Source organism: Neofelis nebulosa, chromosome 1, assembly GCF_028018385.1.
Source record: "Neofelis nebulosa isolate mNeoNeb1 chromosome 1, mNeoNeb1.pri, whole genome shotgun sequence".
NCBI lineage: Eukaryota > Metazoa > Chordata > Mammalia > Carnivora > Felidae > Neofelis > Neofelis nebulosa.
Window position 1 is genome coordinate 41,016,342 of NC_080782.1, and position 19,718 is coordinate 41,036,059.

Here is a 19,718-nt window from a genome sequence, read left to right on the forward strand (position 1 = left end):
ACAAGATGATATAATTTTTAAAAACATTTGGAATTATATACACTAGTGGTGATTATTTTTGTGAGAGGAGGTATTTTTTATCTTCTTTGTGCTCATTTGTACTGCTCTGATCTTTCTACAGTGAACAAGTAACACAACAATAACTCATAAGTCTCAGTTTTCTTCTTAGGAACTCAAGCCTGAGGTACAAGCCTGTAGGTACAAAACTTATTTGAGGATGGCCATTAACCACAATTTCTAGTTATTTTTGATTTCTTGCTATTTATGCCAAGCATAAATTTGTAAGCAAATTCTTGGAACATATTTCAAGAAAGAATCAAGACCATCAGTTTCAAGCAAACAGATTTGTTAAACACATAGACACAAATCACTAGGAACAATGAATGCACATCTTTACCCAAAGAAGAGAAACAGAATTTTTTTTTTAAAGTTTATTTATTTTTAGAGAGAGAGAGAGGAGAGGAGCAGAGAGAGAGGGAGAAAGATAATTCCAAGCAGACATGGAGCCCGATATAGGGCTTGAACCCATGAACTGTGAGATCATGACCTGAACCAAAACCAAGAGCCAGACGCTCAACCAACCGAGCCACCCAGGTGCCCCCAAAGAGAATCTGTTGTGTAAGTGTGATTGTGAGAAAACTATCGTAGACTATTGCTTTAAAACTTGATTTACACTCATTCAAGGGATTACTTTCTCAGGATACTCATTTTATCCTGTCTTTTTTTTTTTTTTAATTTTTAATGTTTATTTTTGAAAGAGAGAGAGACAGAACATGAGTGGAGGTGGAGCAGAGAAAGAGGGAGACATTGGAATTGGAAGCGGGCTGTCAGCACAGAGCCCGACTCGAGACTTAAACTCACGAGCTGTGAGATCATGACCTGAGCCAAAGCCGGATGCTTAACAGACTGAGTCACCCAGCTGCCCTTCATTTTATTCTGTCTTTAGGCTCATTTCACATTTGGTCAATATAGCAAACTGTATCAATCAGAATCACAACAGAAAACAGATGGCACAAATGGGGTAACTGAAGGGAGGTTCAAAAGGGGCAGTTTACAAAGAAGTGGGCAAGGCTCAGGGCTAGCAATATCAGAGAGGGGTTGAAAGAGTAGGGAGGAGGAGCTGTTATCGGAACCTTGAGAAGGTCGGTTGAGAGACGCAGGGACTGAGTGGAACAAAAGTCACCATACCTCTCATGTAGGACAGCTGTGCCCCCTCCAAGTGTTGGCTCAGCATTTCAGGCAGCTTCAACCTCAGGGCACCTCCATACCAGCACAAGTGTCCACAGTCCCCAGGCCAGGATAAGAGAGAGCGCAGGGAAGCCCATGCCAGCTCTTCAGTGCAGCTCACTGGAGGTGATGGGTCATGTCTGCTCGCATCTCGTTGGCCAAAGCAAGTCATGTGGCCTTGCCCAGCTACGAGGGGCTGGGGAAGAATCCTCATATGCACCTAAAAGGCAAGGAGAACTAGACACATTGGTGAAACACACAGAAAGAGAGTAGTCCCTGCTCTTTTATATTATGCTTCATTCCTTTGTATGAAAGACAGGCTCTTACCCAACCTTGGGACATACTCTAAGCTGTGCGGTCTCACGGTAGCCACTAGTCACATGCCAGTGACTGAGCACCTGAATGTGACTTGAGATGTGCTGTACTTGTAAAATATACCTCAGATTTTAAAGACGCAGCACCAAAAGAAGAATGTAAGATAGCTTATTAATGACTTCTAATATTGATTATAGGTGGAAGGATAATACTTTTGAAATACTGGGTTAAATAAAAATACATTATTATTTATTAATTTTATCTATTTTCACTTTTTAAAAAAGTTGTTTTAAGTTTATTTCAAGAAAGAAAGTGTGAGTGGTGGGGTGGGGAAGAGGGAGAGGGAGAGACAGAGAATCCCAAGCAGGCTCCCCACTGCCAGCACAGAGCCCCATGTGGGTTTCAAACTCACGAAACTGTGAGATCACGACCAGAGCCAAAAATCAAAAGTTGGACACTTAACCGACTGAGCCACAGAGGTGCCCCATCTATTTTTATTTTTTAAAATGTGGTTTCTAGATAACTTTGTATGCAGCTTCTGTTTGTCGTTTGCATTATTTTGCTATTGAACTGTGCTGTTCTAGAGTTCTCTTGGTTCCCAGGAGGGTTTCTAATAGAGAGAAAGAATTACCAGCTTCTGCTAGAATTCTCCATAGGATGAATCATTGCTTTAATTACTCCTGTAGCTAAGTAGCTACCCAAGTGATAAGGTTTTCTTCTTTTATTTTAATGTCTAATTTAAATTTCTTTATAAAAATTCAGGATCAGTTTTTTTTTTTCTCTCCTCCATAAAGGCAAAGCACAGGTGGTTCATAGAGACCATTATTCCATGTAGAGTCTTTTTTATAAAACGTATTTAAATGTCACTCAGTTTCATTAAAACAAAGGAGCCATTCAGCAAATGTGCTGCTCTTTTAGTTTCTTACTTTTTCATGGAAACTCATTTTGAAGACTTTGTCTACTCTTTTATTTGGAAAGAGAGTACAGAGAAAGTTGTTACCTTCACCTTTTCCTATATATCGAGAGCTGAAGTTGTTAGGAGTTCTCAAATTTTCTTGGAAATATGGTCACACAGTAACTATTCTACAACCTGTGCCAGAGATGCCCCCTCCGTCCCTCCGGTCCCCTCCCTTCCCCTAGACCCAGCTCTCTGCCCCGGAGGCTGACCTGCTGGTCTACACTAAGTGGTCTGCAAGGGAGAGTTCTGGTAGGGACTAGAAGGGAGTGGAGCAGGGTCAGGGTATTTATTCACCTGCGAGGTAGCCTCTGGCTGTATATTTAGGGTTGAGTCAGGAAAAGGGCATCACTCTAAATAGAAGAGTTTAATACAGAAATTAGAGTACTGACTGAGTGCCACTGCTCCCTTTCATGACTGCAGGTTCGACTGCTCACTCTGCTCAGCCTTGTGGGTCTAGGAGCGGTGACAGCTTTGCTGTTCCTACTCTCAGGTGACTGCCCTATCCCTTGCGACTCCCTAACAGTCCCCTGAGTGCCCTTGAAGTGAGCATGACATCCGCATTCTACAGCAACCGCAACCCAGGTGCTCGGGCATCCTGTGGGAGGGCTACATCCAAACAAGAGGTCGTTGAGTGTCAGGACCCAGAGGGGCAACATTTTGAAGATATTTGCTCAAGTCTAGGAGCATAAGATAGCTTTTCATATATTTCCGCCTGATATTTTTAAAAGCCTTTACAATGTCTTGTTGGAACAACAAACTCTAATATGACTAAGGTAAGAAAGAAAGTTATCAGGATGCATTTTTATATGTTGTAGTTTTTTTCTTTGGCCAAGAAATGTCAATATTTGAACCACACATTAAGTTCTATACTCATCAGTTCTTGGTCTTCCAAGTATATCCTGTACTTCTTAAAAAAAAATTGTTTTAATGTTTATTTTTGAGAGAGAGAGAGAGAGAGAGAGACAGAGTGCAAGGCAGGGGGGGAGACACAGAATCTGAAGCAGGATCCAGGCTCTGAGCCGTAGGCACAGAGGCCGATGTGGGGCTCCAACTCACAAACCACGGGGTCATGACCTGAGCCGAAGTCAGATGCTTAATCAACTAATCCACCCAGGCGCCCCTACTTGAACTTATTTTAGATGGGAGGTTGAAAAATTTACTTTGTTTCCCCATCTGTACAATGAGGAGTTTAAGACTAGATGATCTTAAATATCCCTGTGCACTAACATTCCATAAGTCTATGATATTTCTGTCAAATTTGTGAAAGAGTTTTTTGGCTCAGGTGAGGTGAAGGTGCAACTGTTTTCAGTTGTCCTGCATCTGGGCTCACCCAACACCAGCCACCTCTACCATGCCTAAGTTTGACCCCAACGAGCTCAAAGTTGTATACCTGAAGTGCACCAGTGGGGAAGTTGGTGCCATATCATTTGCCCTGGCCCAGTAGACTGGCTCCCAGGATCTGTCTCCAACAAAGGTTGGTGATGACTTTGCCAAGGCACCAATGATTGGAAGGGTCTGAGGATTACAATGAAAATGACCATTCAGAACGTACAGGCCCAGATTGAAGTGGTCCTTTCTGCCTCTGCCCTGATTATCAAAGCCCTCAAGGAACCACCAAGAGACAGAAAGCAGCACAAAAACATTAAGCACAGTGAAAATACCTCTTTTGATGAGCTTGTCAACATTGCCCGACAGATGCAGCACCGATCTTTAGCCAGAGAACTCTCTAGAACCATGAAAGAGATTCTAGGAACTGCTCAATCAGTGGGCTGCAATGTTGATGGCTGCCACCCTTATGACATCATAGATGACATCAACAGTGGTGCAGTATAATACCCAGCTAGTTAAGAACTACAAAGGAAAACCTTTCAATAAAGGATCATTTGACAACCAAAGAAAAAGTTGTGGGATATATTGGTGAGGTGAATGTGCAGACTTCTCTGGAGTATTGGGATGACTATTTTGTGAAACAATTTCACTTTCCCACTTGACCAAGAAAATCAGAGAGAATTATTTTTACCAATGCCCTTGAAAGCAGGACATAAAAGAATGCATGGTACTAAGAGCACCAAGCTTGGATCAGAGGTCAACAAATAATGGCCCATGAGCCAAAGGAAGCCTGCCACCTGTTTTTGTAAAGTTTTATTGAAACACAAGCCATGCTGAGTTGTTTATGTATGGTGTATGGCTGCTTTCTCACTACCATGCAGAATTGAACTGTTGTAACAGAAATTATATCGGCCCATAAATCTTAAAATGGTTATTATCTGGCCCTTTGCAGAAAAAGTTCGCCAATCCCTGGCTTAAAATATGTAAGCAGCTCTCTTTAAGCAAAATTCCCCACCCGGGTTTTTTAGAAGTGACGTACCCAAGACCCTAATAGTGGGTGATTAAAGGTACAAATAAACGTCTATTTTGAAAGCACCTAAATTTTAACACTTGGTATGACACTTGAGAGGCAGCCTGGTAATCCTAGGATCTGATCCCAATTCCATTCTTTACAAGCTTAACAATCTTATGAGAGTTACCTAATTTTTCTTAATTCTAAAATCCCATGAGATAATACATGGAACACCTTAAATTTCTATCCGAAAGTCAAGAGTTATTAAATAGCAAGTTGACACTGCAGAAAAGGAAAATCTAGATCTATGAAGTCAGAAGGTTGGAAAATGCTTCATATGGGCACAGAGCAGAACATGCGATGTTCAGTAAATTATTGAATAACCATCTCCCTCCCAGTGGCCCTCATAAAGCCACTCCTTCAGCAAAAAAACCTTGAATCTCTCAGGCAGGTGACATGCTAGGAATGATGCATGGAATGAGAAGCCAACAGTAGAATTTGGAGTGACTGCTGCCCGGCAACTGTGCGGACTAGGACCCTGGCCAGGAAGATACGGGGGTATCACAGCTCTCAAGCTACAAATGCGTCTGCAGTTGGCTCCATGAAGTTGCTCTGCAATGGAAGCTTCCAACTATGCATTCACAGGGGATTGATTTCCAAATGAGGAACAGACAACCTGCCGAGGAATACCTGTGTTCCTCAAATGTCAAAGCTGGAACTAGAAGGATTTAGAGATACACTGAAGGGGAAATCTTCAGGAACAGACTGAGGGTTAAAAGGATCATCCTTATGTATTTGTTTTCAGAACAAAAGCGTTTTTGTTTTGTTTTGTTTTGTTTTAAAGGTCATTACAAAGAAATCTAATTCTTCTCTTCTGGCTGGGCAGAGTTTAAAGTCCAACAACTCACTCCTATTTCTCTCCCAGAGCTGGAATTCAACAGATAAGAAGAGAGTCTTAATGATTAATCAGCTCAAGTGCAGCTCTAAAACAAGAAAGGGACTTTATTTTCATTTTAAAGATGAACAAACTGAGGCCCTGAGGTATCAAAACGCCTATTCGAGGTCATATAGTTCTTTTGTGCATAGTGAAAATGAATCCCTGGGGCTCTGATTTCCGCTGTACTCTTCTCCAAAGCATCCTGCTTCTCCAGAACTGAGAACTTGGGTAGACCACACTGGTCCCGCCACTGACCTACTGCATGATGTTGACATATTGGAGGACCTCTCTGTGGCTCTGTTTTCTCCTCCGTAAAATGGTCAGAACACCTACTTACCCCTCCTCATCAAGATGGTGAAGCTCAGCTGCGAACACAGACATGAAATTGTGATTCAGCGGACATGGCAGATACTTATTTTTCTGTATGAAACCCATTCCCTTCTTCCTCATTAACCTGATTTTACCCCAGCAGCCGTATGTCCCAGAGAATAAATCATGCTTAAACCATGGCAGCCAATGGTGGTCCCATCTCCTTTCCAGTGACTGGACTACAGATTGTCATGTGACCCAGAACTAGTCAAGAAGATAGAGAGGAAAGCCTGGAGAGGGGTGTGGAAAACTTGAAGGAAGTTCTGTTCTACCTGGTAAAAGGCACAAATGGTGGGACACCTGGGTGACTCAGTCGGTTGAGAATCTGGCTCTTGGTTTCAGCTCAGGTCATGATCTCATGGTTTATGAGTTCAAACCCTGTGTCAGGCTTTGTGCTGACAGAGCCTGTTCAGAATTCTCTCTTTCTCTCTGCCCCTCCCCCAACTCTCTCTCAAAATAAATAAATAAAAACTTCTTTTAAAAAAGGCACAAGTGGTAACGTGAAGAAAAGTTTAAGTGTCTGGAAAGGATGCTCTTATGTGTGATGGTGAACACCATGGGTGGAAAAAAGCAGGTATCAGTGACAAGCTTGTTCACTTTTTTGACAAATACTAATGGTGTGCTCACCATATGTGAGGCACTGGGAATACAGCAGAGAGCAAGACCCAAATCCCTGGCCCCATGGAGATTACATTCTAGTGATGGGGAGACAAACAAGATAAATAAGCACAATATGTAGGATATTGGGGAGAAGTGTGGAAGAAAGAGATGAAGGCATGAATAGGAACATGAGTGATTGGGGGCTGAAGGTTTAGGCAGGATGGGAAGGATGTCTTCATGGAGAAGAAAAGCCTGAAGGAAGTGAGGGAGTAAGCCATGGTGGAATCTGCCATTAGAGTCACCTATCAGAGGGCACAGCAAGGTGGCTTGTGTGGCTAGAGTGGAGCAAGCAACAGGGGGAGGGATAGAAAGTGTGGTCAGTGGTATCGACCGCAAGTCATGTGGAACCTTGAAGCCACTGTGGGTCTTTGTTTCTTACTCTGAGTCACAGTGGAGTCCACTGGAAGGTTTTGAACAGAGAGATGGCTTGATCAGACCTTCATTTTAGCAGGATCATTCTGGCAACTTTGTGCAAATAGGCTGAAGAGGTACAAGGGCAGACATGAACTACTCAGGGGGATATTTAATTAACTACTCCAGCCAGAGTGGTAGTGTGGAAATGTAAGAGGCAGTCCAGATTCTGCATATATTTTGAACACGGAGTTGGCAGTACTTGTTAAAGATCACACTGGGGGTTGAGGGAGTTGAGGACAACTGAGGTTTGGGGTTTCAGCACCTGGGATGGTGGAGTTGTCATTTACTAAGTGGGGAAGAGTGTGGGAAGGGTGTGCTTTGAGAGCAATGTCAGAAACTTGCTTTTCATCTTGTCTGAGATGCCAAAAATTAGTCATCAAGATGGATATGTCATGTAGGCAGTTGGATAACAAGTACAACAAATTAGGCATTAATCAAATGGAAGAAACACCAGGAATGAGTCATAGGGAAGCATCTGGCTTACTGCAGGATGATTTCTATTTACTAACACTGATTCTAAAAAGTGAACATTTCCCCTCCATGTTTAACAAATCATTTTGGGGAAGATGTTCTCAAGATGTTTTTAGAGAACACAGGTCTAGAGGGAGAAATTCTTACCTATGCTAGCAACCTTTGTAGCAAGTATGGATGTTTTATAATGAATGATGGTAACCCCCTGGGTCTACACCTACTGAATACATATCTACCTGAAAAATTCTTTAGTGATTATGTGACATTTCCAATCTTCAGTGGATCTATAGTGAGAGTAATACAGTTTTTAGCAAGTTGCTTATTGATCAAAAAAATATACCAAACTGTGATTTAATCTTTTGGTGTCAGGATCCCAGCCCTAGGATAAATTTAATGGAAGGACAGTGTTACCACAATGCTTGGATTTCAGTTTAATCCCGAGTCAGTCCTGAGGTCCAGAGGACTCTTGGAGCTGACAGTCGTTACCTGGATTAGGAAGTGGTTGTTGAGCCATGAGGGCTAAATTGTGACAATGAAGGTGACAGTTGTGATTGGGTCCATACATGGATCTATTCACTTGGGCTGAATTATAAAGCAGGCACAGAATATGGTGTTCTCTCTTTCCCTCCACCCCTGCCCCTGTGTCCATCTCCGAATCTTCCACAAATCTGCTTTACAGAGTGACCTTTACTCTGTGAATGTTTAAAACTCCAATCCATTATTAGTAAAATCAAACAGAACTAAGGAATCTGGAAGACTTTAACAAAGGAGAGTTAAAGTCCTCAGTGGGCTATTCATCCATGCCTATCAGGAACAACGAAATCCCAAAAGATGCACAGGCACAAAGGACATGAGCCAACAATTCACAGAAATAATGCAAGCCTCAGGAGGTGACTCACTAGTAACCAACCCCAGAGACTTCAACTGAAGAAACAATATCACTTTTCACCTATCAAATTAGCCAAGGTTTAAAAATAGTGTTCCATGTCCCTGTGGGATGAAATCAGGATTCCTTACAGTGTCAGTCACAGTATAAATGGCAAAAACTTTCTGAGAAGTGATTTGGCGACAAGCTACAGTAGCACTAACCATGTATCTGTGCTCAGATCCTGTGATTCTATTTATTTGTGGGGTTTCTTATAAGTTTTATTCAAATTCTGTTAGTTAACATACAGTGTAATGTTAGTTTCAGGTGTACAAGGTAGTGATTCAACACTTCATACAGCTCTCTGTGCTCATCACAAAGTGCCCTCTTTAATCCCCGTCACCTATTTAACCCATCCCCCCACCCATCTCCCCTCTGGCTACCATAAGTTTGTTCTCTATAGCTAAGAGTCTGTTTCTTTCTTGGTTTGCCTCTCTCTCTCTCTGTCTCTCTCTCTCTCTCTGTCTCTCTCTCTTTTCCACCTTTGCTCTTTTGTTTCTTAAATTCCACCTATAAGTGAAATCATAGTGTTTGTCTTTCTCTGACTTATTTCACTTAGTATTATATTCTCTAGCTTCATATCATTGCAAATGGCAAGATTTCATTCTTTTTATGGCTGAGTAGTATTCCATTGTGTGTGTGTGTGTGTGTGTGTGTGTGTGTGTGTGTGAATACATACCACATCTTCTTTACTCATTCATCCGTCAATGGACACTTAGGCTGTTTCCACAGTTTGGCTATTGTAGATAATGCCGCTATAAATGCCAGGGTGCATGTATCCCTTTGAATTAGTATTTTTGTATTCTCTGGGTAAATACCTAATAGTCCTATTTTTAACTTTTTGAGGGTCCTCCATACTATCTTCGACAGTGGCTGTACCGGTTTGCATTCCCACCAACCGTGCAAGAGAGTTCTTCTTTCTCCACATCCTCACCAACACCTGTTGTTTTCTGCTGTTGATTTTAGCCATTCTGACAAGTATGAGGTGATCTCTCATTGTAGTTTTGATTTGCATTTCCCTGATGATAAGTGATGTTGAGCATGTTTTCACGTGTCTGTTGGTCATCTGTATGCCTTCGTTGGAAAAATGTCTGCTCATATCTTCTGCCCATTTTTAATTGGATTATCACTTTGGGGTGTTGAGTTTTATAAATTATTTCTAGATTTTGGATATTTTCTTTATCAGATGTGTCATTTGCAAATATCTTCTCCCATTCTGTAGGTTCCCTTTTAGTTTTGTTGTCTCCTTCCCTATGGAAAAGCCTTTTTTTGATGAAGTCCCAATAGTTTATTTCTGCTTTTGTTTCTCTTGCCTCAGGCAACATTATTTAGAAAGAAGTTGCTAGGCTGATGTCAAAGAGGTTATTGCCTGTGTTCTCCTCTAGGATTTTTATGGCTTCAGGTCTCTATTTAGGTCTTTAATCTATTTTGAATTTATTTTTGTGTATGGTATGAGAAAGTGGTCCAGTTTCATTCTTTTGCATGTTGTTGTCCAGTTTTCCCAACACCATTTGTTGAAGAGACTTTTTCCCATTGAATCTTCTTTCCTGTTGTGTGATTAATTGCCCATATAATTGTGGGTTCATTTCTGGGTTTTCTATTCTGTTCCATTGATCTATATGTCTATTTTTGTGCCAGTACCATACTGTTTTTATCACTACAGCTTTGTAATATAACTTGAAGTCCAAAATGTGATGCCTCCAGCTTTTTTTTTTTTTTTTTCTTTTTCATGGTTGCTTTGGCTAGTGGGGGTTTGTGGTTCTATACAAATTTTAGGATTGTCTGTTCTAGCTCTGTGAAAAATGCTGTTAGTATTTTGGTAGGGATTGCATTAAATGTGTAGATTGCTTTGGGTAGTATCGACATTTTAACAATATTTGTTCTTGTAATCCATGAGCATGGAATATCTTTCCATTTCTTTGTGTCATCTTCAATTTCTTTCATCAGTGTTTTATAGTTTTCAGAGTACAGGTCTTTTATCTCTTTGGGTAGGTTTATTCCTAGGTATCTTGTTGCTTTTGGTACAATTATAAATGGGATTGATTTCTTAATTTCTCTTTCTGCTGCTTCATTATTGGTGTATAGAAATGCAATATTGCATTTGTATCCTGTGACTTTACTGAATTTATTACTTCTGTGAGTATGTTTAGAAATAAATAAAAAGATGGGGTGCCTGGGTGGGTCAGTCGGTTAAGTGTCTGACTTTGGCTTAGGTCATGATCTCATGATTTGTGGGTTCGGCCCCACATCGGGCTCTGTGCTGACAGCTCAGAGCCTGGAGCCTGTTTTGAATTCTGTGTCTCCTTCTCTTGCTGCCCCTCCCCTGCTCTCTCTCTCTCTCTCTCTCTCTTTCAAAAATAAATAAACATTAAAAGAAAGAATTAAAGAAAGAGAAATGCAAACTGGTATAGCCACTCTGGAAAACAGTATGGAGTTTCCTCAAAAATTAAAAATAGAACTACCCTATCACCCAGTAATTGCACTACTAGGTATTTATCCAAGGGATACAGATATGCTGTTTCGAAGGGACACATGCACCCCCATGTTTATAGCAGCACTATCAACAATAGCCAAAGTATGGAAAGAGCCCAAATGTTCATCAACAGATGAATGGATAAAAAAAGATGTGGTTTATATATACAATGGAGTATTACTTGGTGACCAAAAAGAATGAAATCTTGCCATTTGCAACAACGTGGATGGAACTAGAGGGTATTATGCTAAGCAAAATTAGTCAGAGAAAGACAAATATCATATGACTTCACTCATATGTGGAATTTAAGATACAAAACATGAACATAAGGGAAGGGAAGCAAAAATAATATAAAAACAAGGAGGGGGACAAAACATAAGAGAATCTTAAATACAGAAAACTGAGGGTCACTGGAGGGGTTGTGGGTGGGGGGATGGGTTAAATGGGTGAGGGGCATTAAGGAAGATACTTGTGATGGGCCTTGGGTGTTATACATAGGGGATGAGTCACTGGAATCTACTCCTGAAATCATCATTGCACTATATGCTAACTAACTTGGATATGAATTTAAAAATAAATAAATAAATAAATAAAATGGAAAGAAAAGAAAAAGATGTTCAACAAAGTTGTTTACAAAGCAAGCTTTAAAAAACTAATATTGATCAGTAAATGTTTAAATTATGTTTAGCCATATGGTATACTCCAAGTCATCATGGGATGCCTAAGAAAAGCTGATAAATGGTGTCAAGACAAGAAATAGGACTTGTACAAGACTGCCTAACTTACATGAAAAATACACTTTGGGGCACCTGGGTGGCTCAGTCAGCTAAGCATCCGTCCAACTCTTGATTTCGGCTCAGGTCTTGATCTCAGGGTTGGTTGTGAGATCCGGCCCTGCCTCAGGCTCTGTTCTGGGTATGGAGCCTGCTTAAGATTCTCTCCCTCTCTCCCCCTCTGTCTCTCTCCTGCCTATGTGCGTGCATGCTCTCTCTCTCAAAAAATAAATTAAAAAAAAAAGAAAAATACATTTTATCATATTGCTTTAACTGTTTACTGATATTTAGCTGTTATAATACCAGGCAACTGCTCAAGTGTCTACATGTGCCAGACCTGGCACTGAGCGCTCTACAGATATCTTCTTTTAAACAGTAAACCTAAGATGAGATTTTATCTTTCTTTCCCCAACCCTTACCACTCACGCTTTTACTTTTTAGTGCAGACTATTACAAGTGGGATGACTAGCTCCCATCCTTAAAAAAAAAGGCTTATTGAAGTACATTTTACACATCATAGAATTTATCCATTTCAAGTGCACAATTCAGTGATTTCTAGTAACTTTACTGAGTGGTGCAATCATCACCATAATCCAGTTTTAGAACATATTTATTCCCACAGTAAGATTCCTCATGCCCATTTATAGTTAGTCCCCATTTCCATTTCTGGCCCCAGGCAACTACTAATCCCCTTTCTGTCTCTATAAATGTGCCTTTTCTGGACATTTCATATGAATGGAATCATATAACATGTAGTCCTTTGGCCTTTTGTATCTGACTTCTTTCACTTAGCATAACATTTTGGAGTTCCATCGATGCCATAACACGTCGATAGTTTTTGCTGAATAAATCTTCCATTGTATGGATACAGCACCTCTCGTCTATCCGTTCACCAGATAACGGACATTTAGTTTGTTTCCAGTTTGGGGATATTATGAATGTATACGCATTTTTCAGATGAAGAAACTGACTCCTAGATGCTCTGAACGCCCCCGACATTGCATAGCCACTCAGTGTCAGACCCAGAGTTCGCTTCCAAGCTTACCCAACTCCAAAGCCCAACCACTCTATTGCTAGTTACTAGAATCAGGTGATTAATTTTTCGCTTCATACTTTTGTTTGTATACATTCTACAATGCATGTTTTGTAATTTAAAACTTTGAAAGAAGTCTTTAAATATCTTTAAATTGTGAGCAATAAAATGGTGATATGTTACCTCTTCCAGAGACAGGTACATTTTATAGACAAAACATTAGCCCTATTCTTTTAGTAATACTGTCCAATTTCAGTCCTCAACAAAGGATCAACTGAAGATGGAAACCATGGCAGCAGGCTACTCCAGAAATGCTTTGAAGGTTTATCTCCAGCTCCCACTGGAGCCTCCTGGATTCTGTGTGCTCACCACTGCTGTAGAATCATTGTGGGACCTCCAGGATCATCAGATATCTGGAGCTTCTGTTTCAAGCTGAACACTGAAGACAGAGCAAAACCCAGCTAAGTGACAATAGTAAAACGTCCCTCAACGAAAACATTTTCTAACCAGTCTGCCCTTTCTGAAGTCAGACAGTAGTTGAATAAATCCTGATATTTTTACTGGTCCTTTTGTCTTTTATTGCTTGGGCATGTTTTATAGGCTATAGGCATTTTCCTGTATGTCTTTTATGTCACAAAGATACGAATTTTAATTAAAGTTGAAAATACATGAAAAGGTCTTGACATTACTAATCAGCCAGGAAATGCAAATCAAAACCACAATGAGATATCACCTCATACCTGTCAGAATGGCTATCATCAAAAAAGACAAGAAGTAACAAGCATTGGCGAGGATGTGGAGAAAAGGGAACACTGGAAATGCACATTGGTGGAGCCACTATGGAGATTCCTCAAAATATTAAAACTAGAAATACTATATGATCTAGCAATCTCATTTCTGGGTGATGAAGATCACTATTCTTGAAGAGGTATTTGCACTCCCATGTTTGTTGCAGCATTATTCATGATAGCTAAGATAATGGACACAACCTAAGCGTCTGTAACAGATAAATGGATAAAGACGGTTTATTTATATTTAAGCACACAGTCGAATATTATTCAGCCATGAGAAAGAAGGAGATTCTGCCATTGACAGCAACTTGGATGAACCTTGAGGGCATTAGGTTAAGTGAAGTAAGAGAAAGACAAAAACAGTATGATATCACTCACACGTGGAAACTAAAAAGGCAGAACTCAGAGAAAGAAAGTAAATGGTTGTTATCAGGGACTGGGCAGGTAAAGGACAGGGGGAGATATTGGTCAAAGGGTAATAATTTCTAGTTAAAATATTAAATAAATTTTGGGGATCTAATGTCCAACATGGTAATTTTAACTATAATACTGTTTCATATACTTGAATGCTGCTAAGAGAGGATCTTAAATGTCCTCACCACAATAAAAAATAGTAATTATGGGACAAGATGGACATGTTAGTTACTGCTTTGTATGGCATTTTTGCAATACGTAAATGTATCAAATCAACATGTTGTATACCTTAAACCCATACAACATTATATGTCAACTATAATCTCAATAAAGTTGGGGTAGAGGAAGAAAATACAGATCATTGGGATATGGTGGCCAGTAAGAAGTCCGCACCTCCAGATATTCACACTCTTCTTTTTTTAATTTATTTATTTTGAGAGAAAGAGAGAGCACATGCATGTGTGTGCACGTTCACATGCACAAGCAGGGGAGAGGCAGAGAGAGGGAGAGAGAATCCCAAGCAGGCTCCACACTGTCAGCACTGAGTCCAACACAGGACTTGAACTCACAAACCATGAGATCATGACCTGAGCCAAAGTTGGATGCTCAACCTGCTGAGCTAACCAGGCACCTCTCTCATCACTGGTTCTGGGGGAAGCCATGTCACAGTTTTATGGAGAAGCTTGTGTAGCGAAGAGCCAGAGCCTGTTGCCAACAGCCATAGGTAGGAGTGAGACTTGGAAGAGAATCCCCAAGCCCCAGTCCAGTTTTCAGAGACTGCAGCCCTCGCTGCCACCTTCACCATGACATCCCGGGAGATCCTGAGATCCAACCAGCTCAGCCCCTCCTGATTCCTGGCCTTCAGAAATTGAAAAATATAATCAACGTTTATAGTTTCTAGAGCTAAGTTTTAGGAAAATTTGTTATTTATCAATACATAAGTAATACTTAGGGGAAATTAACCCATAATTTCACAACCCAGAAATCACTGCTAGCATTTTGGTATGTAATCTTTGTCTCTCTTTTTCTGTGATTTACAAATAGTTATACAACGTGAATATAGAAGTGGCTATGGAAAACAGTATGGCATTTCCTCAAAAAATTAAATAGAATTACCCTGTGATCCAACAATTCCTCTTCTAGGGTTTAACCAAAGGAATTAAAGGCAGGGACTCAAACGGATTTGTATACCCATGTTCAAAGCTGCATTATTTACAATAGCTAAAAAGTGGAAACAACCCAAGTGTCCACTGATGTATGAATGGATGAGCAAAATGTAGACTATACATACAATGGAAAATTACTCGGACTTAAAAAGGAATTGAGATTCTGATAATGCAATAACACAGATGAAACTTGAAGACATTATGCTAAGTGAAATAATCCAAATGCAAAAAACCAAATATTGTATGATTCCACTCATACAAGGTACCTACAATAGTCAAATTCATAGGGACAGAAAGTGGAATAATGGTAACCAGAGACTGGGGAAGGACATAAAGGGGTGTCATTGTTTAAATGGGTATAGAATTTGGAATGACAAAAAATTTCTGGAGGTGGATAATGGTGATGGTTGCACAAAAATATGAATTTATTTAATGTCACTGACTTGCACACTTAAAAATGGCTCAAATGTTAAATTTTATGCTATGGATATTTCACCACAATAAAATATATTAATATAGAATGATACCAATTTATAACCTACCTTTATGGAGGTTCCTCAAAAAGCTAAAAATAGAACTATCTGATGACCCAGCACTTGTGCTAGTAGGTATTTATCCAAAGAATACAAAAATACTAATTCAGGGGTGCCTGACTGGCTCAGCTGGTACAGTGTGCAACTGTTGACCTTGGGGTTGTGAGTTTGAGCCCCACATTCCAAGTAGAGATTACATAAAAATAAAATCTTATGGCACCTGGGTGGCTCAGTCGGTTAAGCATCCAACTTCAGTTCAGGTCATGATCTCACAGCACATGAGTTCAAGCCCTGCATTGGGCTCTGTGCTCACAGCTCAAAGCCTGGAGCCTGCTTCAGATTCTGTGTCTCCCTCTCTGTCTCTGCCCCTCCCCCTCTCACGCTCTATCTCCCTCTCTCTCCTTCAGAAATAAACACAATTTTTTTTTAAATAATAAAATAAAATCTTTAAAAATGGTAATTTGGGGCACCTGGGTGGATCAGTCAGTTAGGCGTCAGACTCTTGATTTCAGTTCAGGTCATGATCTCATGGTGCGTGTGTGTGAGCCCCACATTGGGCTCCACACTGATAGTGTGGAGCCTGCTTGGGATTCTCTCTCTCTCTCTCTCTCTCTCTCTCTCTCTCTCTCTCCTCCTGTCTCTGCCCCTCTCCTGTTTTCTCTCTCTCTCTCAAAATAAATAAATTTTAAAAAACTAATTCAAAAGGATACATGCACCCCAATGTGTATAAAAGCATTATCTACAATAACCAAATTATGGAAGTGGCCAAAGTGTATGTGGACTGATGAATGGATAAAGAAGTGATATTAGCCATAGAAAGGAATGAAATCTTTCCATTTGCAATGACATAGATGGAGCTAGAGACTATTATGCTAAATGAAATAAGTCAGTCAGAGAAAGACAAATACCACATGATTTCAGTCATATGTGGAATTTAAGAAACACAGCAAATGAGCAAAGGGAGAGAGAGAGAGAGAGAGAGAGACCAAGAAACAAACTCTTAATTACAGAAAACAAACTGATGGTTACCAGAAGGGAGGTGGGTGGGGGATGGGTTAAATAGGTGATGGGGATGAAGGAGGGCACTTGTGATGAACACCGGGTGTTGTATGAAAGTGTTGAATTACCATATCGTACACCTGAAACTAATATAACGCTGTATGTTAACTAACTGGAATTAACATAAAAACTTAAAAAATGTATAACCACCCTTTTTACTCAATATCATGAACATCCTTCCACGTCAAATAGAATGTACGTTATTCTTAACGCCTGGGTAGTGATGTATTTGATAGACCTCTTCTGACGTGGGTTTGAGGAAGACATAGAACTTGGAGTGATAGACCTGCTGACGTCTCCAACCAGGTCTCTTAGTATGGTTGCGTGTCCCTGTTTCTTTCTCTGTCTCTGTCTCTAATGTTTTTGTTGTTGTTGTTGTTTTGTCTTTTGTTTTGCTGCAGAATTTAAGAGTCTCCGTCTCTAAAAGGTCAGGTGTTACTAAACAAACAAACAAACAAACAAAGTGGGGGATGGGAGGACTCATTTAAAACCCTCTTTCTGACAGATTTGTTCTTTCTTGCCTTGCTTCCTGCATCCCTAGTCCATCAAGTATTGTGGGACAGAAGTCCATAAACAATGAAAAGGCATTAAATAAATCTATCTGTTATCTGGTTGTTTCATTAGTCTTCCTTTAATTACAAGTCTGTTGCCTAAATTTATCCATATTTGCAATTTCCCTTATTGACTATTCTATCTCCTTCTCTGGCTAATTGAGAAGCTTTCATTTATTTCTCTCCAATTAGCTTGGGATTTTCTTGCCAATAAAGTGCCACTTGGTGCTGCTCAGAATCTTACCACACTTGTAGGCTCACTCTGAGCACATTCTTACCATGCTGACATGCAATTATGGGTTAGAAGGAAGAAATGCTAATGGAGTCCTGAGAAACCTGCTCTCAGTTCCAGTTCCACATCTGTTACCTGGATGACAGATGTGCCCTGGCAGGATGACCCTCAGTGAACTCTGCTGAGAAGCAGGATAGGAATAAGTTCGGGACGGCCCTTCGAAAGCTGCTCCTATGAATAGAGAAGAGGTTTCAAAGAGATCTTTCTGAAGTTGCCTTTTGGGGTTTGTGAATGTGCTTACACAGGTACGGGTGACCATGTGTTTGGGGCTGTGCCACACAGGAAGGATGTGTCCTGGCAGGGTCATCACAGGGTAAGGTAATCATTCTTTCCTTCACACCTCATTTTGCAGGTTCAGAAATCTGATTTTATCAGAGGTTTGTAACATGATTTGTTCAGTTACCAACAAGAGCCTTATTTGTTGTAAGAGCCTTATTTGTGGGGGGCTGGGGGGAGGAAAGAAGAGAAAGAAAAAAAAGAAAGAAAGGAAAAAAAAAGAATAAAGGAAAGGGGAAAAAAGTGGTCAGCCTGAGAATTTCCACTGAGCAGCACTTATCAGGTAGGTCAGGTCAATACTTTTCCTTCTCAATAGGGAACTTTTTTTCCCTCTTGAGTTCAGATTTTGGGTTTTTGGGGTCAGACCACCAAAAGCACAATAGTTTGTGGTGTTGGGGAAGCTACCTGAACCTCAATTTCCACCCTCATGAAATGGAAAAAAAATAACTATATTGTAAGATTGTGAGGAATAGGTGTAAGTACATAAAACACCTTGCACAGTTACTAGCGATGCTCACAGTAAGCTCTTCATCCTTTTTCCTCCTCCTAGGTGGCATTAAGAAGTTTATAATCAAGGGGTACCTGGGTGGCTCAGTCGGTTAAGCGTCGACTCTTCAGCTCAGGTCATGATCTCATGGTTCATGAGTTTGAGCCCCACATCAGGCTCTGTACTGGCAGTGGGGAGCCTACTTGGGATTGTCTCCCTCTCTCTCTGCCCCTCCCCTGCCTTGCTCTCTATCGTTCTCTCTCAAAATAAATAAAAATAAACTTTAACAAAAATAAAAGGAGTTTATAATCAAGTTAAAAATACCCAGGGCACCCACTCTCACAGGAATGCACTTGACAAGCCGGCATAGTGTCAGGTCCGGCTAGGCCTGGGACGCTGTGGCCTGGCCAGCTCAGCAGATGTGGGGGGCTTGTACTGTGCTAAGCACAGAGGAGGACACACGATGGCCCAGCATCGTTCCTGCCTTCTGCAGACGCATGTGCATATGCATAAACTCACAGAATCTGTGTTCGGGGGGACTGAAGTCTCACCAAAGTGTGAATCCTGGGCCTCTGGCCGTCTGACATGTGAATGCCCTTTCAGGGACCCTGTGCAGGCATTGTAGGTAGCTGGAAAAATCTCTCGCATATATGTGCAAGGTCTTATTCATGTGTAAATGTGAACGTACAGCATCTAGTTTCAGGAAAAAAGAATAAAACTCAAATAGAAGCTTCTTAATTTGTACTTTTGGTCTTAATAAATAGATGATGAAGAAGCTATCATGGTGGGAAATAAGTTTATTGATAAAATGATGGGGGATCTCATCCTTGGGGTGCTTGGGGTGGGAACACTGGCCCCCTGCATATGATGCATAAGGGGTGTTTCATGATTACAAACAAGAGGTTTTCCTTTCTGGGATTCTTTTTTTTTTTTTCTTAAGTTTTTATTTACTTATTTTAGTAATCTCTACACCCAATGTGCGGCTCGAACTCACAACTCCAAGATCAAGAACCACCTGCTCCCCCAACTGAGCCCGCCAGGTGCTGCACTTTATAAAATCTTAAAGTAGTTGAGCTTTTGGTCATCTAGCTGCCTCCCAGTTTCAGCATCAGCCATGTTTGCTGTCTAAATGACTTCCGCTATTCACATGTGTTCTTGTTAGCTTAGAGATGGTATCTCTTACTGACTGATCTGTATCCTAAAAATGGGGTTTCCATTTCTCCTGAGGCCTGTACCCTCATGTGAATAGCCAA

At 40.6% G+C, this 19,718-nt stretch overlaps 1 protein-coding gene and 1 pseudogene across 2 annotated transcripts in view; one reads left to right on the forward strand and one right to left on the reverse strand.

Moving 5' to 3' along the window:
* ARL15 (ADP ribosylation factor like GTPase 15) overlaps positions 1-19,718 on the reverse strand; it is a 554,296-nt gene that overhangs the window by 430,661 nt on the left and 103,917 nt on the right. For both annotated transcript variants that reach the window (XM_058719553.1, XM_058719552.1), the window contains exon 2: positions 1,189-1,447. In XM_058719553.1, coding sequence (XP_058575536.1) covers positions 1,189-1,441 — 253 coding nt within the window. In that variant the 5' untranslated portion in view covers positions 1,442-1,447. The remainder of the gene's footprint in view (positions 1-1,188; positions 1,448-19,718) is intronic.
* On the forward strand, positions 3,729-4,384 carry LOC131505800 (large ribosomal subunit protein uL11-like; annotated as a pseudogene).